The sequence below is a fragment of the Hetaerina americana genome, unplaced genomic scaffold (assembly GCF_022747635.1).
Source record: "Hetaerina americana unplaced genomic scaffold, ioHetAmer1.1.p SCAF_3, whole genome shotgun sequence".
In the NCBI taxonomy this organism is placed as follows: domain Eukaryota; kingdom Metazoa; phylum Arthropoda; class Insecta; order Odonata; family Calopterygidae; genus Hetaerina; species Hetaerina americana.
In genome coordinates, this window is record NW_027286874.1 from 45,744,971 (window position 1) to 45,771,043 (window position 26,073).

A 26,073-nucleotide genomic window follows, 5' to 3' on the forward strand; every position below is an offset into this window, starting at 1 on the left:
CCCACATTTATGTTCTATAAAGGACCGTATACCTTATCAAGTTCTTTTTTCCTTTGGTTGCTTGTTATTAGGTATAACTGAAAAATGACCAAGTTCATTGTTCTGCTTTTACTTTTACCAATAGTATGTTATCATTTGCTTGCTCTATGTTAGCTATGCTTATTCATTCCTTTTTATTCAATATCATTACCAGCCCTCTCATCCTTTCCACTTTATATTACCCAATAACTATCACTCTAATAATCCCTGCTATCCTTCCATCTCAATTTGCACAGCCCTAAAATATCTACATGTATATTTGCTGCTTCCGAATTCCAAGTTCCCATTCTAACTAATTCAGCCCTTTTCTGCATCTTCTGTGCTGCTGCTGAAGTCAGTTTTGCTTTGCAAGGAGATCATGAGATGATAACCATGGAAACCTTGCCTGCCCTGCTGCCAGTCATGGCACACACCTGATTGCCATAGTTGCCAGGACTCATTTTCATTGAGGTGTCCATCATACAATGTCTGTTCAAAAAAAGATGAGACTGTTTGAATAAATACTTGATTTTATTGGTTACCCTTTAATCATGTTTATTGCCTTTGAAATACAGCCGCCCCTGACTGCCAATACAATGCTCCCAACGTTTTTTGCAGCTTCCACATACCACCTGAAACGTTTCTCTTTCAGGATAGCCTTTAAGTCTGCGGTACAGTTTTGTTGGATGTCTTCAATAGTTTCCAATCGGCATCCTTTCAAAATGGATTTCATCTTGCGAAATAGAAAAAAAGCCCCCTGGATCAAGATCCAGAGAGGAGGGTGGCTGGGGGAACACCAGCGTGCTGTTTTTGGCCAAAAACTTAGTAACAATAAATCATGTGTACACTATTGCATTGTCATGATGAAAGCACCAAGACTTGTTTTTCTATATTTGTGGTCTTTTTCACCACATGGCCTGTCTTAGCCATGTGGTGGAAAAGGTGTTCTCATAACCTCTATATAATGCTGCCCATTCACTGATTGTCCTTTGGGGACATATTTATAACAAATAATTCCTTCCCAATCAAAGAAAATGATCAACATAACCTTCACCTTTGATTGCAAAATCCAAGCTTTTTTTGGGTCTTGAGGAAAATGGTCCCATCCATTGTGAATACTAGACTTAAGTATCTATTTCATATCCATAAACCCTGGTTTCGTGACCCGTGACTATTGATTTTGGTCATTGTTTGAACGATGAAGCAATTTCTGGCTGATGTGAAGATGTTTTTGCCTCTGTTCATCCATTAACACTCATATCACAAATTTGGATGTGACGTGCTGCATGCCCAAAATTTCTGTCAAAAAGGTGAAACATTGATCCAACACTAATGTCAAGTTCATTAGCAAACTCCCTGAAAGTCAACCTATGGTTTTCACATGCTAAATCATTCACACTGTTGATGTGGGTGTTGCTTGTTGACGTCAATGGTCGTCAACTTATCGGTTCTTCATTGGTCAAGGCTTGTCCAGACTGGAAGCTGTTGCACCAACTAAAACATGGTGCTGGATTCATTGCCAAAAGCATCTTGAATCATTGAATAAGTTTCAGGTGAACTGTACCAGAGGTTAAAACAAAATTCAACACATGTGAACTGCTTCTTTCACACCTTAATTCTCACTGACACAAGAATTTGTACGCCAAGTGCATGCAAGCTCAGACAAGAATTGCTGTTCTGTAGAGACAAGTTGAGATAGAGCCACAAGTAAGGCAGTATTTTACTTCCCACAGATGCTGCTAGAAGGTAACACTTCATTGGTTGTGATCAACCAGGCAGTTCACACATAGAAAGACCAGTCTCATTTTTTTATACACCTAGGTAAAATTTTGGGATGAATAAGTTGGGTGGTTTCCTGTTGCCTTTTTCAATACTGTAAGTTATGTAATATTATCACTCGACGGCCATCCCACTGGGTTCAGACACCTTTGCAGCTGCTTCACTGAGGAACAAATGCTGCCCGGACTATCTTTCGTCTGGTTCCTATCTTTGACCTATCGAGCATTACGACCCTACCAGGAGTATATAATATTACCCCAACCAGCACAGCACTAGGGGTCCATGAGAATGTGTAAGCCATTCCACCACGTCAAGGTTGTAGTCCATGGGAAAGGCTAAGATAAGTATGTATCTGGAAAATTTAACTGGAAGGAGTTATCAAGAAATATATTTTCTAATATCAATGCCACAAAACTAATGCATGGCTTGACTAATTTTGAATTTAGCAAAAGTTTTTTATGTTACATGGTTATATTCACTGATTAAATAATGTCAAAACTAAAATATTTGGATTATAACAAGAGAACCAGTCCAGATATATTTCTCCTGTTACCATATAATACTTCTGCTGTTTCTTTCCCTGATCAGGTTATTTTATATGTCCCACAATTACACAATTTATTAATGTAAAATTACTTGGGTTTTTAAATGAGAAATATTTGTCTGATAATAAACATATCATTATTTTAATTATAAGCATTTATGTATCATACTCACCCTTCTACTAATACCTCTTCGAAATAATCGAAGAGAATTTCTGTTTAGGGCCTGAAATAATGAAAAAGATATGAATGTAATTAGGTAATCACAGACATTTCATTATAAAGAAAATAACATTGTAATACTATGTACATTAGGGCAGTTGTCATTATTTGGAGTGATTGCAAAGCCAAAAAGATTTATTGGAAAGTGGTAGAATTTGTTTCAGACGAAATAGTTGGTTTTTAAACACAATTGGAGCCAATTGCTAGTTGTTTATTTCAATGGATATAAAGAGTTCCAGAATAAGATTTTTCTAGACTACCTTAGTACCTGGGTCCAGCAGTGGATAGTTTTGCCTCCTCATATTTCAATAATACCTACCTACCTGCCAGAAAAAAATATGAATAGTACCAGCATTGCAGCATTTTCTCCATCATTCTAGTTTACTCGTTAATTCCTTATTGTACAAACTGAATGAACAGATTCATTTCAAAAAGCATCACCATCGATTATGACAACATAATTCTCTGAAGTATGCATTTTGCTTGCCTATGAATGGGGAAAATGTTATTTTTTTTGTACATTCTAACATACAAATGTACATAAATAAAATTTATCAGAATAAGTGGAAAAGTATCTTACTGTAAAAAATACATGAGGAAGCATGAATCTAGGGGTTCATCATGTCAAAGCATTCATGAAGTTCACTTAATACAGTCAACTTACACAGCACAAATAATGTAGCTTTTTGCTTGGCATCGGTTAGCTGGCAGAGGAGTGGGGGAAAACTTTTTTCAACATTGTATTAATTCCTTCTCCCAGCATGCTAATTTATCAATATTTCCAATACTCCTCCTCCTACCTCAACCAATCCTTGCTTTCCTCCCTCCCTCCTCTTCCCTTCTGTCCAGAGCTATATATACTGTGTTTGACTTGTATTTTTACCAGATGATGTTATACTATAACGAAACCTAGGTAGTAAATAAAAATTTTTTCAATGTTGAAAAGACAAGTGGTTTAATTATAAGTCCAATATGAAGATTTTCCAACAAGTGAGGCCAGAAACTGCTTTATTTATCATTATACAATTAACAAATGTACATATATAGGTACCTGAATAGATATTTAATTAACAAATGTATATATAGGTACCTGAATAGATATTTAATCTAACCAAGAGTCAGCAAATATATAGCAGGATGATTTTCCAAAGTAACCATTCTCTGCTGAAAAGTGTTGCTCAGGTGAGTTTAAACTAGTGATGGGAGTAAAGTACTTAATCATCACAGCTGTGATTCATAGGCAGTAAGGCTTTATGCATTGAGTGATGCTACCATAATCACGCAAAAACTCAAAAACAGGGTGGAGCAGAATGGATTCCCTAGTTTTAAAAAATCACTGAAGAGCGTGCAGGTAAATTAGGGGAGTTGGAGTAGTGGCGCTAGCTGGGGGAAACGACGCCATTTTTAGTAGTCAGCATGCACTGGTCTGGTGAGCATCAAGGATTTGCCGTAGAAATGTTCTTTACACGACGAAGTAGCCCAGGTTGAGCTGAAGGAAATTTTTCATTTATTAATTTGTAACTTTCATTGTTTTAACCTAGCCCTTGTTCATAAATTTGGCATTTTCGATAGAATTAGGATGGGTTCCACAGGGTGCTCTGTCGCGGTGCACGTCTGCGCGGGTGAAAGCGTGACTCTAAGGTTGCTATCGCTGAGTTGGAGGGTATCGTGACTGAGCTTTGTTCTAAGGTTGACGGGAAGGTTGCTCTTCCCCGGAAGGGTATGACTTTGTGAAAACTCGCCGCGCAATTGGGGCCGCGCGGATTCATCCGAATGCAACATGCGGCGGAGTGATGGAAAGGCCACCCGGAGTCGGATATTTTGATAGGTGAGGTGGGAGAGGTGCCGTTCCGCAAACCAGAGGATTAGAAGGTTGTCTCGCGCAGTAGGGGGGAAAGTTAACGCTGCGGCGAGGGATGGGAGATGCGAAGGCAAACCTCATCCCCGTCTCTAACAGGTATCAGGGGCTATCAGAGCATAGCCCAGCGATATCTGCAGCCCCGACCTCCGCCACTGTGAGAGCACCACCCAAATTTTTTAAGGGATTCAATTTAATAAGAAGACGACCCTATTTAAAAATTCAAAAAAACCGTAATATCAAGGGAACATTATCTGCATTGGAAGTGAATTTCCGAAGTTTAAAAAAACAAAGTCGCAGTATATCATCACCTTATTCAAAGCACAGGCGCAGATATAATTATTTATTGAGACAGCAAGCCGGTTACTCGCTGATATTGCCGACGTAGAAATTTTCCCGAAATTCTTTTGCATTTACAGAAATGACAGAACAAATAGAATCAGGGACGGTGTCTTTATTGCAGTTAAAAATTCTTGCGTCAGCACACTAAGGTAATTCCGGGCAATGGTTTGGAAAGCGTTTGGTGCTCCATTAAAAGTCCTCAATACAAAAGAATGTATGTATGCGCGTTATACAGACCGTCAGTCGACAGAGACAATTCGATAGTAGAATTAGATCAGCAAATTTAAGGTTTATCCCAACACAAAGATCACGACTTTATAATCGGCAGAGATTTCAATGTCCCATATACCCTCATGTTGTCCGCAAATCGTCCCATCATCCTCACCCATGTAGGCGTTGCCCTCACTCACGATCTCCCCTGGGTGAAACACATATGGGGAATATATGGACAAGCTAACAATAATTCAGATTTATTAGAAGAGTACTAAGTAAATGTGATGTAAGAGACAAAGAGAAATGTTATCTGTTGCTGGTTCGGTCTCATTTAGAGTATGCTGCAAGTATATGGGATCCTCACGAAGTTGCATTAATTGCCGAATCGGATCGCGTGCAGCATAGATAAGCTAGATTTGTACAACGTTGCTATGATAAACTTAGTAGCGTATCCAAAATATTAGAGCAGCTAGACTGGGAATCACTCACGGAGTAAAGGTTAAATTGCAGATTGAAGCCCTAGCATTAATTAGAAGGAGGCCTCTTTAGCAGCGATGTTGAAAATGTATTATTACCCCCATTGTACTACGGTAGGAGAGATCATGTCAATAAAATTAAAGAGATTAAGTTTAGAAGAGATAGATTTTAGATGTCATTTTTTCCACGAACGATAGGGGTGCTACACACCCCAGCGGTGACTTGCAGGGATTATAAATAAAAAAACAATGATAGTGTGGTGGTGACGCAGAGGGCTTTTCGTATGCGGTTTGGTTTCACTCGTCCTGACAGGGTTCCTGATTCGGAAACCATTAGGAAATTGATTACTAGTGTACGGGCGACAGGATCTGCACTTCCTAAAAATGTGACCAGCTGGGTGACCTTAATGTGCGCGGACACCTGAAAACACCGTGGCAGTGAGAGCGCCCATTGAACAGACTCCATCGCGCTTTGCGCGGAAACAAGCTGCTGCTCTTGGATTATCGCCCCGAAGGGTAAGGCGAATTTTACACTCTGACCTTCACTTACACCCCTACAAGATGATGGTTGTTCAAGAATTGAGTTCTTAAACCCTGAATTAAACTCTTCTGACTAAACTTAACGTTCTGGTGAATTACTTATTTCATCAATTTGTTTGGACAGTTGTGGACACCATATTCAAAACAGACACTTCAACAAAAATGTTAAGAACCTGTTCCATTCAGTAGGGAATTAATAGAATAACACTATTTTCATTATAAACAGAATAACAAATAGCATAGGGATGTTTGCAACTGTGCAACTTTTCTTTACTCACAGGTGATGTGTTGCTTGTAGTTAAATTTGCGACCATTCTCTCCAAGACATCCAATCTTTGTGAAAATTCTTGGTGACTGGAGAAAGTTCTTTCAAGATAATTGGCACTATTTTCTGCTCCTAAAGATTCTATTAGCGTAGTTGCAGCTTTTGCCTTCAGAAGAGTATAAAATAAATTAGGTATCATGCATACCAATAAATAATTAGAATATGATGATATAGGTACGAATATGGATGACGTTTTCAGTATTATTATTAATACCCAGTAAAAATGTTGTTTGTTAGATTTTTATCAAATGCAACAAAAATGAAAATCAATGGAACATAATGGTCTATTAAAAAGGATACCTAAAGAGTGGGGAAACAATCTGAATCCACACTAAGAAAATTGATGGTGAAAATTGATGATTGAGGGTTTCAAGCAGAAATCTAACAGGACATTTACTAACATAACCTTACCTGTGCCACAAGTTTCACTAGGTTTTCACCGTTGAGGTTGACAAAACCTCCTCTGGATGCCTGAATACTTATGTTCCTACCATCAGCGGCCAAAATTTCCAAATGACCATTTTTCACGACCATTCTTGGCCTATGAAAAAATACATCAGTTAATAGCATTATATTTGATTACAACAATGAGATCTGGGTTTGAGAATTCTCTTTAACAAAAAATACAGTTACATGAAATTTGCCAAGGATGGCAAAGCTCAATCCCTGGTAAAAAAGTGATATAGAAATTGCGACTATTCGAACCACGGCCACTGCTAAATCTCCATATCGAAGCAGCCATTTATACATTAATTCTGCATGACTGTTCATCACACGTCATGTTTTGGGAAGAAATAATATAACCTCTAGACATATTTCTCAATGAAAGAAGACGAAGGTGACAAATTTCTCTCCATTAGCGATGTTAAATAACATTGAGAAAAGGCGACCGCGAGAGAACTAGATGAACTCACTTCTCTAAACTTCATTGCCGTCGAACGTCGTCTCTCAGCCTTTTAGGCTGATTGTAACTTGGCGCGCCAAACGATCTCCTTAGAATCAGTAGATCTACTACTATCTACTGAAATCTAGATGCCCTACAAGACCATCGTCCCGTTCAAATAAAAATAGGTTGGTTTTGGGATGACTATTCACGAGCAATTCGTGACCGTAGCTCAAACGAAAAAAAACGCAAAAATGGTGGGTTAGATCCCACCGAGCCAGAGCTATCGCTTCATTGACCTTAAAAGAATTTTTGTATATTTCCACTCACATGCTACGCTCACAATCATCTTATAATACCACCGACATTTTCTTCCCTCCATCTCCATTAAAACGCATTCTAACCAGACATTTCACAAGTTCGATCTCGGTTTCCCCATCACTTCCCGCTGCCAGGTTTCTCGGTCTTAAGGATGGGGATAGGAGAAATGAAGGAGTATGGATGATTTCTGACTACGTAGGGGAGATTAAAATTCACTCAAGGCTCTATTTGAGTTCCGAAGGGTACGACCCAAGACCATCTTATGGTAGGCACAGTGTCCGCTAAAGCCAACCCTGCTGTAGAACAAGCCCTACTGATTCCAGCATCGCCGCTCATGAGGGTCCCAATTCCCCACTCCCAGGAAAGTTCACAACATTAAGTCCTTGTGCACCAACCATTACTTTCGGGTACAGAGCCCAGTTTCTGTACCCTCCTCCAGGGCCGGTTTTATAGAGCAATGATGGGCAAATTGCCACGGGTTCCCCTGCCCAAGGGGACTCTAGGATCCCTTCCATACAAAATTTAAAAATATAAAATGGACGAAAATATAAAATTGAAATTATGCATTTGGCTTTAAAAAACCTTATCAAGTGATGGGAGTTTATTTGTATTGGAAACGAACTGTTGATATTGCTAATGAATATTAAGTCCACGGGCGTGCCTTAAGAGGGACTCGTCTCCGCAAAACTCTCCTTGTGAGGGATAGCCTCACCCAAAAGGAACTCCTGAAGTCTTGCGAAATGAAATACTTGAAAACTTTCGTTTGCCATTGGTCGAGTCACTCTTTACAAAGACAAACAGTCATAACTTATCCAGCCGAAAAACTATAGTCCGGGAAGAAGTTCCATTTAAGTTTAAGGTATTTGAATCTTGATAGGTTCAAATACTAATTTTTATACCTGAATAGTTATCAGCGCACAATAAGTTCATATAATGAAACGATAAATGCTAGATACAACCATTATCCAAAAATATTCTATCCACCATCGTATGAGGACGGAACGAGGACTGGATGCTCTGCGCTAGGGAGAATATTTTTTGTTTGACTACGCAGGCAAATCTACTACTAAGGCAATTTTTCTTGCAGAGAAAAGTTTAACATGCGGCAAGATTTTCCCATGAGACAAAATATGCCACGTGAAGTCCTCAAGATCTTCAATCGTTATCCTTCCTCCCATTTAATTTCGTCGAAGTTGAAAAAATAAGTTCGCTGAATATCACCGCCTTATTCAAAGCACAGACGCATGTATAATTAATGGAACTGAAAGCTAGTTGTCTACTGAAATCGCCAGCAGTGAAAATTTCCCAAAATCCTCTTCGGCTTACTGAAATGAAAGAATAAATACAATCGAGGGCTGTGTCTTCACTGCAGTTAATACAGGTAACTCTTGCGTCATCAGGACTGAGATAATTTCGAACGACGCGACTCTTTGGAAAGTGTTTGGTGTTCAATTTAAAGTCCTGAATACAAAAGTTACGCATGCGCATTGTGCATACCGCCGGACGATAGCAAAAATTCAACACTAGAACTAGACGAGCAAATCAATAGTTTCTCATCCCAAAACAATGACAAGGAAATTATAATCACTGTAGAATACATTGGTCCATCTATTGATTGGAGCATGTATAGTTGTAAAACAGAGGGTAAAAAATAGGGTAACCCCTGTTAGTCGCTATACCATTCTTTTACGTTGGACTCTACACATCAACTAGTTAGTTACTCCAACAACTATTATGCTCTTGATTTGTAATCAACAAACAAAAGTTTTAAATACAGAGATTTTTAATGAAATAAGTGACCACAGAATAGTACATGCTAAATTTTCCCTATATGGAGTCCAAAATAAAAATCTCAATGGAAACATTAACTTGTCAAAAAAAAGGGGCTTTAAAGGTTTAAAATGCGTGGCACAGAGTTCATTTGCAAACTTGAAGAAATGCAGTAAACACTGATATACTGTGGGTATGTGGAATCACTTTCTTGGCATCAAGCGCTCAGCAGCCAACAGGTTCATTCCAAGTAACTTTTTATAGATAACACGCAACCTAGATAATATAACTCGAAAATCTCTAAGATGTCAAAGGCTATTTCAAGCCAAGGTAAGAAAATAAAAGGAAAGTTGTCTCTAGCGACAAACGGAATGAGATTATTCACGATTATAAGATATCTAGAGCGAATGCGAAGAGGGAATTTCGTACAGCGTTAAGCGGATTCAAAAGGTATAACTTAACTGAAAATATAACAGAGAGTTCAAAATTATTTTGTTCCTATGTCAAAGAGACTCAGGGAAATAAGTCTAGAGTTAATCAAATCGAAAGCATTTAAGGGGAATGATCACCAGCAGTTTATAAAAGGCTAATATAATAAATTCCTTCTTTCAAAGCGCTTTCACTCGTCTCGCCGAATATCTCTGAGAGCGTCTGCACAAAATTAAAATTTCATATAATGGAATAGAAAGTTGCTGGAGAAGATTAAACCAAGCAAATCCCCTGGGCCCAAACAAACAATTGCTAGTATACTCTCGTATTTATTAACCTAGCGTCGGAAATTGCGCCGCATCTAGAAACCATTGAATTTGAAGTCCCTAATAGATCACAAACTCCCATTGACTGGAAAAACGACTAATGCAACCCCTATACAAATGAACACCTAGCAAATAAACTCTGCAATCTTTGCGAGGAAATCTCAGAAAGGACCGAGAATTTTGTTAGGGTAATAGCGCATTACAGCTCACTTACTTCGACAAACAGTATTACCGCGATGGACTCGTATTTTGTAAAAAAAAATGAGAAAGGAAAATAAGAAGGAATAAGTCAGTGGGACCAGAGGATATATAATTGATGTTCTGAAACTGAGTGATTCCACAATAACTCAACACTTGAGTCACCTATTTAACATTACTCTAAATAGCGATGTCTTGCCTAATGATTGGAAAAACAGGCAGTACGCCGATTTTTAAGAGAGGAAATAAAGCAAAAGCTAAGAATTATAGGCCGGTAAGCATTACATTACTTGTCCGTAAAATAATGGAAAAAAGGATCGCTGACTACATTCGGGAGTGGTGGACAAGAGATAGATGATTATAAATTTACCAACATGGGTTTAGAACAGGATACTCATGCGAAATGGAGCTTTTAGGAATAAGTATATACACCGGTGACACAAAAAATGAGGAAAAGAAGTTGATGATATTTGATCTGTCGACAGCTTTCGACCGAAAACCTCACGATAGATTCTTGTTAAATTTCGAGTCATTGCGAATGGACTTGAGGAAATTGGACATACACTTTCGCAAAGCAATGGATTAAAAAAAATCTTACAGGTAGAATTGAAAAAGTGAAAATTTTAGTGAAAAACCTTTTCCAATGACGTGAACGTTATATCGGGAGTACCAAAGGCAGTGATCTTGGACCATTACACTTTCTAATTTACGTAAACATTCTACCGAATAATTTAAATTCCGTAGTAGGACTCAATGCTGATGATTGCCTTATCTACAGACGGATATAACAGCAAACAACTATCTAATATCCAAAATGACATTGATCGCCTTGGTGAATAATAATAGGTAATCTACCGGTTTAGGTAGATTTTGGATGGACACAACTACCAAATAAATCTTCTTGTCCCTCCTAACAGAACACAACCCAACATCCTACTCTACAACAAAGGCCTTCTTCATCTCCGTATCCTTCCTTCATCCCGTCCAACATCCCTGTCCTTGTATTTCTACCCCTTCCTCGTTTTTATAACATTCTCGCTTCTATCACTGTTTTCAATATGCCATTGCCAATCAATATTCTTTGCATCCATTTTTCCTGCCTCCTTAGGATTTCTCCTGACAATCCTCTCTCCTCCCCCACCATACCTAGTACTTTCTCATTTGATTTCCTTTCAGTCCCGCTAATCTTCTCCATCCTTCTCCACACCCACATTTCAAAAGCCTCCAATCTACGTCTATCCTCCAGCTTCAGTGGCCACGTTTCCGCGCCGTACATAGCTACGCTCCATATAAAAGTTTTAACGAGTATTTTCTGAACATCCTCACTCAATGTCACTGTCAACTCCCTCCTTTTGTGAAAGCCTCTTTGCCTGGCGTAATTCTTTTCCTTACGTACCAACTACTTTGACCATGTTGGTCCAAAACACTGCCCAGGTGCCTAAACTGTTCCACCTGCATTATTTTTTGCCCTCCAATCTTAACGTGTACCTTAGTCTTTCTCTTTCAGGAAAAATACATAGCCTTTGTTCAATTAATATCGAATATCATCCCATTTCTATGACAGTGAATTTCCAATTCACTCCGCAATGCTTGTAAACCCTTGGTTGACTGACACACTAGCTTTATCATCAGCAAACCTGACTTAACAGATTACCCGCCGACTTTCATTCCTATCTCAAGCTCTTCCTATGCCTCTTTAATCATTTCCTCCACATATACATTGAAGAGCACCGGTGATAATGGACAACCCTGCCTTACTCCTCTTCCTTACACTGACCATCCGTACTCTCAATCCCTCAATCCCTTCTCACCTGAGCATTCTGTGACATGTATATATATATATATATATATATATATATATATATATATACATATATATATATACATATATATATATACATATATATATATATATATATATATATATATATATATATATATATATATATGCGCGCGCAAATATGCCCAAATATGTAAAGGTAGCATACATGCACAACGTATGTAAAGCAAACCTAGCAGCAGCAGCGCAGAAGACGCTGAAGAAGACCAAATCAGTTAGAATAGGAACTTGGAATGATAGTACAACGTTGAGGGCAGGAACGTTAGAGAATATAAAGCGAGAGATGAAAAGAGGAAATGTAGACATTTTAGGTCTATGCGAGGTGCAATGGAAGCATTGCGGAGATTACTGGAGTGATGGTTATAGAGTATTATTCAGTGGAAGGGACGAGAGCCAGCAAGGGTTGCCATAATACTGCATATAAAAGAAGGAAGAAGCGCAGTCAACATAGAGCAAGCAACGGATAGAATATTACTGGTTGAGGTAAAAGCAAAACCGACGAACTCGGTCATTATTCAGGCTCACAAGCAATCACAAGGAGGAAGAAGTCTATAGGGTATAAGACCAGTTATACCAGTTAACAAATGAGGAAGTGGTGTGGTGAGGGAGGAGAGAGGATTGTTGGGAGAAATCCTAAGGAGGCAGGAAAAATGGATGCAAAGGATATTGATTGGCAATAGCATATTGAATACAATGATAGAAGCGAGAATGTTAGGAAAAAGAGGAGGGGGCAGAAATACAAGGATAGGGATGTTGGACGGGGTGAAGAGGGGAAGGAAGGGTACGGAGATGAAGAAGGACTTCGTTGTAGAGTAGGATGTTGGGTCGTGTTCTGTTAGAAGTGACAAGAATATTTATTTGCTAGTTTTGTCCATCCAAAACCTACCTTAACTGGTAGATTACCTAATAATAATTCGATCGAGCTGAAATTATTGGGATTACTGTTACGCCTAATCTTTTTGATGGTGTAAAAAAATCGGAGGTCGATAGATGAAGACCAGCCTAACAGCAATTATCGTTCCTAATCATGTTTCCTAAGAAATGGTGTTGCCATTTTTCACCGTCCAGGCAATTCAACAGATAAATATATTCCAAACACAAAATCAATGTACTTGAAAGAGACGATAGGGCGTTAAACATTGCCTTTATCCAGTTTCAACTGGAAAATATTCCTCTAAGGAATAGGGATGACCTGCTCCCATTGTTAAATAACACTCCCAACCTCGGCTCCTCTAGTTTAATACTAATTGTATTAACCCAATTGCTATACTATTAAACCCTCAAAGCTAAATATTAATGGTATTGTAGAAAATAGTGAAAGGCAGGATTTATTTTTTATGATTAGCTGAAATTAAAAAAATTGCAGGATAGTGGCATATTGTTCAGAATAAATTATTAGAAGCGAATACAGGAGATATTAAAAATGAAGCAATTCAAATCATACAACGATGCGAAGTAAATTGACGAGGGGAAGTTGTGGAAAGGGATGAAAATTATTGTTCACAGAGTCGACGAATACACGGACTTGGACGTACAAATAGCGCCCATTGTATTTGATGCTTCAAACACGCAAAAAACAATATTTGTAGAATATTTCTTTACCTCCACTCAATGAGTGAGACTGGAGTGGTAAGAGATTAGCCGGAAATATAATCAACGCATGGTGGAGAGATCATTCTAAACAAAATAATCCACCATACTTAACACCATCTCGCGTCACGGAGGTTCGGTAATTCCCACCTCTGAAAGTATGCCGACGACCCAAATTGACCTCATGCGTATTCTGTAACTATCCATTTAATAGGCTGCATATGCTACGCAATATCGAATCTAAGGACTGACAAAACGGTAGCCCTGTCAGATTTATCACTAACGTTCGGACTTTCACGCAATACCATTTGATGTAAAGGACCGTAAAGGTAGCCGCTACCTAATAATGGGAAAGGTATAACGCTGGTAAAAACTAAATAAATTGGTACTAGATGAGATATTATTTTAGATATATTTTCTGTTTAAAAAAAATAAGAGTTCGGATGAGGTGGAGACTTCTAGCCAGACCCTTTCTGCATTAAATATTTGATTATAACATTATTTATCAAGCATATCTGCTACAAATCATTCTGAAAAGAAGAATATCTATGATTCCCAAACGGTCGCAAGCCAAATAATAGAAAGAGTGCATTACAATTTCCAGAGGCCATATTCAGGTTTGTTAGCATAAGAACTGTTTTTTTTTAAGGAGCACATGCTATCCGTCGGCGGAGAAAGGGAAAGCAGACGTTTTTGGCAGGCTTCGTATTGAATAAACAAGGTAAAGCACAACATTCTCCGTCCACCATGGAAAACGTATTTTTTCAGAAGCTATTACGTAAGTATTTGTTAGGAGAGAAGTGGGTGTGCTCCTCACAAGGTGGATCTGCTGTCTTCACAGGCACAAGTCAATACTTAAAAGGATTTTCAAGTCGCGATCAAGAGAATATCCGGTGCATTCGTCAGTTTCAACGAGTGGTTCGTATTCAAGTATCAGCTTACTATTTCCTCACACCCATTCACGGCACCTGCAGACAGTCGTGTCGTGTGATTCGCCCTTCGCTTGGACGTAAGAAGATTTTACATGCACGTCGTTAAACTTAAACGAAGAATTGTTACTCACTGATAGTCGTACGATGATGTGGCTGCAGCACAGGAGAAAAAAGAGAGCGCGATCCAAGCAAGCAGCCGGAAGGAAGAACACACAGTATTCCCCTCCATACTGCTAACAGACGAAAATGCCTCCTGCAAGGGCTCGCTATGCTGAAAGTTTTTCGTTTGAACTAATGCAAAATCTCAACTACTCCTCTCCTCTCGGGTGTGCCTTTGCCGTCTGGAGTAGGAGGAGGTTTAGGGAGGCAAGCTTCTGGCTTATCACCCCATGAAAAGGGGTGTATACGTCCAGCGCATGGCACCGGTAATACTATATGCTCTTGGTCGTTTCAAATGGGGCCATGTGGCTCAGGAAGATGGATACAAAGCCTCCCTATCTCAAATGATGATAGACAAATCGCACTGTATCGGTACTAGTACGAATGCATGCTTGGGGAAAAGTGATGCCCATAGAGCTGAAAATTTAAAGATAGCAAAAAAACGTGATCCGCTCCATCTTCCTTATTCGCAAAAATGGCTCGATGAAGAACGAGATTCTCTTCTCTAACGCTCGTAATACTCAAAAGGCACTTATTATCTAAAATACTAATTAAGAACTATATCTAAAATTCTTTCAGAATAATCAACGTAGGCCGGTCGTTATGATATGGTGGATAAATAACCAAGAGGATAAATATCTGAATCACGTAAGCTAGCGAACGTTGGTATCATCAACTGATTCCGCAAACGTGGATATTTTAAACGTAGTATGAAGAAAAATGTGTACCACTGATAGAGGTGACAATCTGAATACATCTGCAGGAGGCACAATACTTCAGTCCATTCCTTAGATCGGCCTTTAAAATCGGCCTACTACCTAGGCCAACTATCTCGAAGCTCAAAAATAAACCTCTACCCGCAATCTACGCAATAACTGTGGCACATAAAAAGCTTCTGTAAGAAAATTATATTCGTAAATATTTCCAATACGCCCTCACGAGTCCAATATAAAAAAGTACGAGGAAAGTGCTCTCAAGATAGTCCCAGTAATTGTTCCAAACCGTCTTGCAAGGGAACCTCGCGATACAACAAACTATGGGTCTAAAAGTAACACAATATCGAAACCGACTGCCGTACCTTTTTACGCGCGTGAAATATTTCAAGCGTCAAAAAATATTTGGGGAGTGAAAAGCACCCTCAAACAGATAGATGCTGTTAACCAGAGCATTGCTAAAAAAACCGGAAATGTAGGAGGAGATACTAATTTGTGCTTTTTGGATTTTAAACTGCTAGCGAAAAGTATTCAAAATTCTAATAAAATAGCACATCGCACACGAGAAACCCTCTTTTCTACGGTGCATACCCACATTAAAAAACTAAAAATTCTGCTTTAATTTAGTAGCATCGATCCGGATATCGCTATCGTACACTCGGCAAAATTTCCATTTCTTTTATTTCAAAGTCAAAGCGATGTTTCACCAAATCAGTGGAAGGCCAAAAATCATATTAATAGGAGTAATCTCAGAGGCAAATTTACATAAAAATTGGTTACTTTTGAAAAGGAAGTCCCTGGACGGTAGGAATGATCTCAGGAAGAAATCTTAGAGAAACAAACATCGTGTTTCTTTGTGTGAATGTGTGACTGTGCACGACTGTTGCGTATCAAATACAAGTACGTTACTTTGTCCTATGTGTTTTTATTACAATTAGTAATTTGTTGACATTTTTACCTTAGCATTTGAAAACAAACAGGATGCTAGGTGGTAATTTACAGGACGAAAAAAGACAATACTGATTTCATAAAATAAGATGACACCTTCGTATTTTCGAAAATCTTTCAGCAAATTGTTTGGCAAATGTACTGGATATCTCGTTTGTCCCACTGGATCCACTAATGATGACAGCATTAAGGTTTCTCCACAACGCCAACGTAAAGGTTTGTCGTCTACATAAGAGTGTTCGATAAATGACGTCAATATAGAGGGGGAGTGAGTAAAGGGAGTTTTGCAGGGAAGCTGCGGTCACTTAACGGTGGCATATCGCTCGCCTTAAACACGAATGAAGGAGATAAATTGGACAGCCGCAAGGAAACTGCGGAAATTTTGTATGGCCGTTCCCTTTTCCTCTCCGAAAAACGTATCTCAGACGCCGCATATGCAAGAAATGGAGCAGAATTTACAACTTAGTGCGTTTGTTCCTGTTTACATATGAAAAGAAACTGGAATAAAAACTATGGGATCGGGTTAGTGTGAAGCTCGTGCAGTGGTTTTCCACCCCGGGGACCCTATTTTGAATTCCAGCGGCAGCAGAATTTTTCAGAGGTCTCCCGAGCGTTACTTGCATCGGAGTCAGATGGGACGTTAAGCGGTTGACCGTTTGGAGCCTTTTTAGGCTGACTGCTGTCGATGCCATTTTTCTCACCATTAATTCTACTCCATGAAAACCCCAACCTCGACCAAATTATGCCCACCTATCCTTCGTGGCGCTAATGACGATCACTTCCCCTTATAAATTCTACTATAAAAAATAGACGAGAAAGATGCGGGGAATGTCCTAAATATAAGTAGAATTAAACCGGGGAATTTTTTTTTAAAACAACTTATTACAATTTTTCAAAATAGCACCCTTGTGCATCGACACACCGATGCAAGCGCCTATGCTAGTCGCGGTACGTTTCCTGGAAGGCGTCGACGGGCACCTCGTTCAAACCCCTCGTTACGCTTCTTTGACGCTATCCAGCGTCCCAAAAAGGCTGCCTTTCATGCTTCTTTTTATTTTTAGGAAAAAATACCGGCGGTGCCACATCGGGGCTGTAGGTCAATTTCACAGCGGTCCAAGAGATCACGCAAGATTGCCAAAAGAGCAGACATACTCCGATAGCACCTTGGGGACCATCTTGGTACACACCATCTTTCTTATGATTAAATCTTTTATAATAATGCGATGCTCCATGGTTTTCGGAATATTGCAATCTTCTGCTAACATTTTGACACTGACGTCGATCGGAATCGAGCAGGTCTCTCACTTTTTGCCCATTTTCATCGCACTGAGTCGTCCACGGACATCCAGTGCGTTCCTCGTCGTCAACCTCCTCTCTACCCTTCCGGAACATCTCGTGCCAGCGGAAAACCATTCCTTGGGACATTGCTTAATCTTCGTAAGCATTTATACCCATAGTCATGGTCTCCGAATCCGATTTTCCGAGCTCAACATAACATTTCATCGCGTATCGTTGCTCCATGGAACGAGATATCGTGAATTTGTGACACGACTTTCGTACATGGGTCCAGTCTAGGATCAGTCCACTGTAACGGCCCGCAGACAACTGAAGCGAGTCGTGTTACTTTCCTAAGACCTACCACCACCTTTCCGGTCAGAAATCGCCCCACACCAGCCATCCTCGTCGGCTGGAAAAATTCATTTTCTTATTTTTTGGGAAAATCCTGCATGATGATATAATTAAATCATTCACAATTTCAAGTGCTAATTTTCAATTTTTCATATTATTTAATTTTCCGTGACTAAACTTACTTCTGAGGAGCTATATTAAATCCTGAAAATCATTTCAATCATCCGATATATTTTTCAATTCTATGAACGCTAACTCATACATAAATTCCTCCCTGCTTTTAAAAGATAAGACGAATGATATACCAAGTCCAGGATGAATGGATGGACGGCATTTCTCTAAGCTTTGTATTCACCCAGGAATTACACAGAAAGGCTTTCCAGTCCTTTAACGAGAAAAATGGAACTATTTTAGAAATGCTTCACTTATTTGGATGGAACTAGAATAGTGGTGGTGTCCTAAACCCCAATTGAAACATTTTTGGCAAGAAATAATATCCGTCCGGATGTTTTGTAAGCCTTATCTGCCCAGTGAGCGGCTTCTGTTTCTTCTCTACAAGATTTGTACATAAAGTATCGGGAAAATTTTATATATTGCTACACTGTCTCAAAATTCTTCAAAGCACATCCCTTGGGCGTCGACACACTCTTGTCAGCGGCTTTTCCACGAATCGAAGGCTCCCTGGTAGGCGGATTCCGAAAGGTCGTCAGGGGAACGCGTGCAAGCTTATTTGACGGCACTTAGGGTCCCATGGTGGTGTCCTTTGGGGGAGGATTTCAATTTTGAGAATAGGAGGTCTGCTGGTACCTAGTCGGGACTTTCCAAAACTTCGGGGTCTTCTTCAAGGCGTTGCAGAAGGTCTTCGCGAGAAGACACTCGACCCTGCTTTTAGTCATCCGTCAACATCTTCGGGACGAGTTTAGCGCAGATATCTCGCATCGCTAAATTTTTAGTGATAATGGTGTGCACTGTCATCTTATCAATACCAATCGGATCTCCGATCATGTGCACACTTAACCGTCCGTCTAAATTCAGCAATTCACGCACACGTTGTCGTCGGTTCTTAACGTCGACGGCCGTCCAGCGCAGGGCTCGTCCACCAAACTCTCTTAGCCATCTTTGAAGAGCTTGCGCCACTTGAAAACTGCAGTTTGTGAGATTCTTTCATCCTCGAACACTTGGCGAATCATGTCCAACGGCTTAGTACCCGATTTCCCCAGTGCAACACAAAATTTGATGACGAGCAGCTGTTCAACCGTTCGCTGCATTTGCGTGTGCTCCAAATCCCTCGACAGAGACCCACTAAAAACACGATCTAGCCTGAACGAACGCTCGCAGGCGATTGGCGCGTGTTGACAGCCAGATCCCCCACCCCGAGCCTGCACGGTGCGAGCGCGCTGCGACGTACATTCACCTCACGAAAAAATTGTTCCCGATACTTTTTATCCCATGCAGGCGGCCGAGTTCTCGGCGCTCGAGAGTCCTGTCCGAAACAATTCAATTTTCCACCATGCGCCTTTATCCTAATGGTGTGTCCTTTATTTGGCTATCGAAAAAGTATATTTGTAATGTAAAATTTGTTGATTTCTAACGCAATGGGTGGTATCAATTGCGTTGGATTAACATTTATGTTAAAATTACGAAAAACAATTTATTTGACGATTTCCAATTTTAACCAGTCAATATCCATAATGAAATCTTGTTCAGTGAAAAGATATCACATGAAGAATACAACATGAATAATTAGCTTCAACCTTCGTAATCATATTTAAGAGTTTGGATAGAACATCGCCAGGTATTGTCAGCTGTACGTGCTTTGCTAGTGAAACGGCAGCAATGTGAATATTATCATATTTCAAACCACTATAATTTCGATAACTGAATGAAGGGATTTTGTTGATTCATGGAGACGTGAGAATAACATCCCAGACGGTGGAAGGCTTTTAAAGTGGTAGGTAGAATGTATTAGATCACCAAAATGGATAATAAGGCTGAGAAAATTACTCAAATAATTCGCCGTATAAACTGAGTAATTAATTGCAAATTAGCAAAACACAAGTTTTATATTATTAATATTAAGTAATCTACCCGGTAAGGTAGGTTTTGGATGGTCAAAACTACCAAATAAATACTATTTTGATACTCCTCACAAAACACAATCCAGCAACCTACTCTACATCAAGTCCTTCTTCATCTCTATATACGTCCTTCCTCCCTTTATCCCTTCCAGCATCCCTATCCTGTTCTTGCCCTTTCCTCGTTTGCCAAACTTCTCCCGTCTATTAAATTCTCCAACATCCCACTGCCGATCAATATGCCCGCCATCCATTTTCCCGCCTCCTTAGGATTTCTCCCAAGAATCCTATCTCCTACCCCACCATACCTAGTACTTCCTCATTTGATTTCCTTTCGGTCCACCTAATCTTCTCCATCTTTCTACACACCCACATTTCAAAAGCCTCCAATATACGTCTATCCTCCTGCTTCAGTGACCACATTTCCGCGCCGTACATAGCTACGCTCCATATCAAAGTTTTACCGAGTATTTTCTGAACATCCTTACTCAACGTCCCTACCAACTCCCTCCTCTTGAGAAAGCCTCTTTGCCTGGCGTAATTCTTCTCCTTATGTCCCTACAACTTTGACCATGTTGGTCCAAAACACTTCCGAGATACGTAAACTGTTCTACCTGCTCTATTTTTTGCCCTCCTATTTAAATGTTTAGCTTAGCCTTTTTCTCTCTGGAAAATCGTATAACCTTTGTTTTATTAATATTGATTCATATTCTATATCTATCGCTTTGAATTTCCAAATCACTCATGCTTGCAACCCCTTCGCTGACTGGCAAACTAGAGCTTGGTAATCAGCAAACCTAACTGATTTTACGAATTTCACTCCAACTTTCATTCCTATCTCCAGTTCTTCCCATGTCTCTTTGATCATTTCCTCCACATATACATGAACATCACGGGTGTTTATGGATAACCCAACCTTACCCATTCCAAACACTTCCTTTTCTAACACTGGAAATTCGGACTCGCCTTCCCCCACTCGCACATTAGCAGTCTGATACATGCACAGGTTGCAGATTAGTCTCCAATTTCTTCCTTTAATTCCCTTTCTTCTGCAAAACATCTCTCATGCATCCAAATATGAAAATAATGCGCATTATTTTATTGAGACGCGACTATCCATGGCAGCGCGGTAAAACCGGTCGGGAAATGTGGTTAGGGGTCTGCCCTTCCAACGCAGCCGGACGTTAGTTTGCCCCGAGCAGTAGGAACGGAAAGACGTGCCTCCGCGTGAAGTGTTTTTCAACTTTGTAACTAGGTGCGATGGAGCGTTCGCTTGAACAGTGATACACCATCATGTTTTGCGCACAGCTTGGAAGGAATGGAATCGAAACATTCCAGATGCTTCAAGGGACCTTCAATGACGACTGCATATCAAGGCCACAGTTCGGTAGGTGGCACAAGGCATTCAAGGATGGCCGGGAGGAGGTCACTGACGATCCCTGTTCTGGACGCCCAACAACGGCCAGAACCGACGAAAACGTGAATCGTGGGGGCGAAGTTCTGCGTTCCGACCGTCTACCTCCCAAATTTTCCTAAACCTTAGTAGTTCCGCAGGAATATTGTCTGCCCCTGCGACCTTATTTGATTTCATAACTGTTATTGCCCTTTCTATCTCACCGTCGTGTAAACCTGGACCTAAGCTATCTTCATCTACGTCATATTCTCTTTCTATATCCAGCCTTGCTGGCCTAAATTTTCTAACATACGGTTCTTCTATATATTTCTTCCCTCTCTCTTGCATCTTTTCTGATTCAACTAGCATTTTCTCCGACTCATCTATAACTGTTTACATACGTTTTCCCATATTACATCCCAATAGTGTTTTAAATTCCTGGCATAGCTCTCCAATGTCACCCTTCCTCCATAAATGTTCTATACCCTAGCACTACGTCTTCCACCAATTTTGTTTTGCTCTATTTGCTACCACTCTCAATTTATTATTTAACCCTTTGTACTTCCATAATGTGTACCTGAACAATGACCAAGTTCGTCGGTTCTGCTTTTTCTACTAATAGCGATATTCTATCCGAGCGATATATTGCTTGCGCTTTGTTAAATACTCTTCTTCGTACATTTTTATTCAATATTATGGCGATCCCTCGTTGGTTCTCGTTCCCTCCGCTGTACATTACTCTACAATTACAAGGGCTCTCCCAAAAGTAGTCGGACTTGTTTCTTCCCGGATAGACGGACGGATGAGTGGTGGGGTCTCGGGCTGGGTTCTAGGGAGGTGAGTCTCAGGAAAGCCTGGAGGACGATGGCAGTTGCCTTCCAGCCTCTGCGGAGTGCGTATCGTTCGTTTTCGAAACCTCTTTAACGTGACCTCGTTACGCTCCCTCATGAATCGGTTATTGGAAAAGCGCTACGCCATCAAATTTTGCATAAAACTGGGACAAACGGGAAAGAGACTCGTGGAATGCACAAGGTAGCTTGGATATTGCGCCATGGGTTGTTTCGGTAGGGTAGAGAAGTGATGACACCGAACGTTCAAATTACCCTTCGCCTTCAAAAAGTGATGAAAATCTTGCAAAAGTGAAGGTTTTGTTGGATAGGGATCGTAGATGAAGTTTTGTGTGTTCTTCTGCGTCCTCTGTGCTGCTGCTGTCAGTTTTGCTTCGCATGGGTTTCGTGAGATAACGACCCCGGAAGCCTTGCCTCTACCGCAGCCGGGTACGACACACGGCCGATTGGGCCGAGTCCCGCAGTTGCTAGGGATCATATTCTCCATCGTGCCCATTTTATTCTTGAGAATGATGGTTAAGGTTATTTCCCGCTGCCTTCCTCAATAAGTGTTTTTAACATGATATCATCACTCAATGGCCGCCCCACTGGGGATAGACGCCTTTGCAGCCGCCTCACTGAGGAAAAGGCACTACGCGGACTACATTTCGTCTGGCTCTTAACTTTCGACCTATCTCGCATGGGTGACCCTACCAGGAGCAATTATCATTGCTCCCACCAGCAGAGCTCTAGGGGTCATCTGAACGTCAGCGCCATCCCTTCCACCGCATCAAGGTTGTAGTCCATGGGAGGGCATATGCCAATAATCATTACTAATTTAATGCCTTGTATGTATTGCTTTTGTAGATGTTGAACAAATCTTTAACAGTGTTAAATTGAAACATTTATTTGATCTACTGAAGAAAGTAGGGTAAAATATAACGATGGAAAGATCATATGGACCCTCTATGCTAATGAAAAAGTGATTATATGTTTAGGGAAAAAGTTGGAGGAAGAATATGTTGGCCCTAAAAGTTATGAGAAATGATTGCACCCAGTCACTCATTCTTTTCTACTTGTATTTTCAAGATGCGATTTAAAAGGTACAAGGAAGGATAAGTTTAGGAGAAAATATTGAGGGGACTTAAGTCAACATATTAATATTTGTAGATGATAAAGTTGGAACAGAGTTATTATTGATATGAGATCAGTTTTAGTTCCCATCCTACAAAAGTGAAAAGTGATTGTAAGAACCATATAAAAATAAGTTTGGTTTCACATGCAGCTAATGTGGTATTTAAAATCATCAATAAAAAGGATGTAGAGGGAGGACATTGAGTACTTGGGGATGTTCAGTTTGGCTTGAAGAAGGGGAGTATACAGGATGGAATAGCTGTAATGATGCCACTAATAGAAAGGAGCGTAAAATACAACCAAGAAGTAATCGTTTATTCCATAGATTTTGAGAAAGGGCTAGATAGAGTACATTGGTTAGAAATAATGAATGTATTACAGAAGATAGGAGTGGACAGGAGGGATAAGCAACTCATCCAAAATCTGTATATGTCACAGCCTGCTCAGATGCATATGGAAGATGTTATTTTGAATTTGAATTTAATGCAGGAAAAATTCAGGACAATGAGTCAAGGATGCTGACTAAAAACTGCTCTTTTTCAATATACATGCAGAGATAAAGGTAAGAGAGGCATGAGAAGTGCTAGAAGCAGGAGTGAAAGTATGTGGAGAATCCACACTTCATTTAGGTTTACAGATGATTAAGCTTTAATTGGCTAGTCATTCAAGGTGATACAGCCATTAATGGGCACATTAGAAAATATTGTATAGGATTGGATATTGGTATTAGATAGAATGGTATAGGATGAGAAATGATGGAAACAAAGCAAAGGTATTAAGGTTTTTGAGAAAGAAGAAGGCTAAGTTAAACATTAAAATTAGAGGGCAAATACAGAGCAAAAGTAGAACAGTTTACCTCTCTTGGAAGCGCTTTGGTCCTAGATGGTCAAAGAGTACGGACACCAGAAAAAGAATTGTTATAAGCAAAGAAACTTTCATGAGGAGAGAGTTGATGACAGGGACACTGAAATAGGTTATTATAAAACGATTGGTGAAAAACTTGATATAGAGTGTAGTTGAAATGAAATGAAATAATTTACTTTGTAATTTCACACTTTATTTAATAAACATGACCCAGGTTTCGACTTTAAATGTCATCATCAGGTGGTCCTCATTGAAGCAAACTTGCTATATATACCTTCTGATCAAAGGAGGGGGGTTGGTCAGAGAGGGAGGTTGGAGGGGTAAAAAGGTTACAATATAGCCGGGAAGAAAAGAGAATTACATATTTTGACTTAGAAGAGTGGTTGGTCTAGAAGTGGGGAGTGGGAGGGATACAAAAAATACCCTACTTTGATCAGAAGGTATATGTAGCGAGTTTGCTTCAATGAGGACCACCTGATGACGACATTCAACGCCGAAACCTGGGTTGTGTTTTTTTTTAATAAAGTGAGTGGAATTATAAAGTAAATTATTTCATTTCATTTCAATATGTTATGCAAATTCCATAAAGTTACGCCTGAGACAACAATTTTTTTTTATAGAGTGTAGTTTTTGCAATTGTAAGGCATGGAAATTTGGTCTTTGAAACAATATGATAGGTGTAGATTAGAGGTTTTTGAGATATGGGAGTGGAGAAAGCTGGAATTAGTATGATGGATCAAAAGGAAAACAAAAGAGGAAGTGATAAGCATTTGGGGATGAGAGGTGATTGTTAGAAGAAGCTCTGGTGAAGCTGAGGGTACCCACTTGTGAAAACGGTCTAAAAAGTAATAAAATTCTCTCAAGTATGAATAACATTTTGATAAAGGCAAATAACAAATGCTGCAACATTTATTGCCTGCAGTGGAATCGACGTGTAAATTTAAGAATGATAATGTCTTCCATGCAGGATGCTCAAAGCCTCCAAATAGGACTTGTATGCATCATCAATGAAGCCCCATAAAGTCTTCAGAAGAGTTTTCAAAGTAAATTAAGAAAAAGATACATATGAAAAATAATAAAAAAGAAAAAATATAAGAAATTCTTACAAAAGAAAAATACATTTGCAATTTAGGTGAAATATCTTCCTGAAATGTTATTTTTCTATAAGTCACCCGAAGACTGCAAAAAAATCAGAATAAGGTACATCGACAATTTGACATAAGGTACCTCCGCAGTTAGCAGGCCTAAGTTTTAAGGAAAATCCAGTTTGAGGAAATTCTCTTAATTTATTTTAAAATTGTGTTTTTATAATATGGCTGTTGTATATAAACAAAGATATATACAACATATACGATATAAAACAATGAGTTTTTGGCGTAAAACCAGGTGAGAATAACCGTTAAAAAATTTTGAAAATTTATGAAGATAATGAAATATCTGAAATAATAATAAAAGCATGCATTCGTACTTATCCGCCACACTCAAGTGGATGTAATCCTGATTCCGCCATGAGAGTTAACTTCATCCAATATTCAGATAATAAAATTGTCCTCGACCTCCTGTGACAGTATTTTAGAAACCTTACTAAAAATCTTTGTATCTCCTAGAGCCTTAACAAAGACTTTTACCTTGTTCACAAACAAGCAATATTCCCGGAAAAAATACATCACTGTACAGTTGGCTAAATGTATATTCGTGGTTGGCTGCCTCTATTAGTGAACTTTAGG

General features: G+C 39.5%; 1 protein-coding gene across 1 annotated transcript in view; it reads right to left on the reverse strand.

Moving 5' to 3' along the window:
- The window catches only part of Cubn (Cubilin), a 173,617-nt gene extending 158,845 nt beyond the window's left edge, over positions 1-14,772 (reverse strand). The window contains exons 1-4 of the mRNA XM_071587204.1: positions 14,736-14,772; positions 6,727-6,856; positions 6,269-6,421; positions 2,515-2,565 (exon numbers count right to left, since the gene is read on the reverse strand). Of these exons, the coding sequence (XP_071443305.1) occupies positions 2,515-2,565; positions 6,269-6,421; positions 6,727-6,849 (327 nt within the window). The 5' untranslated portion in view covers positions 6,850-6,856; positions 14,736-14,772. The remainder of the gene's footprint in view (positions 1-2,514; positions 2,566-6,268; positions 6,422-6,726; positions 6,857-14,735) is intronic.
- Positions 14,773-26,073: the final 11,301 nt, after the last annotated feature.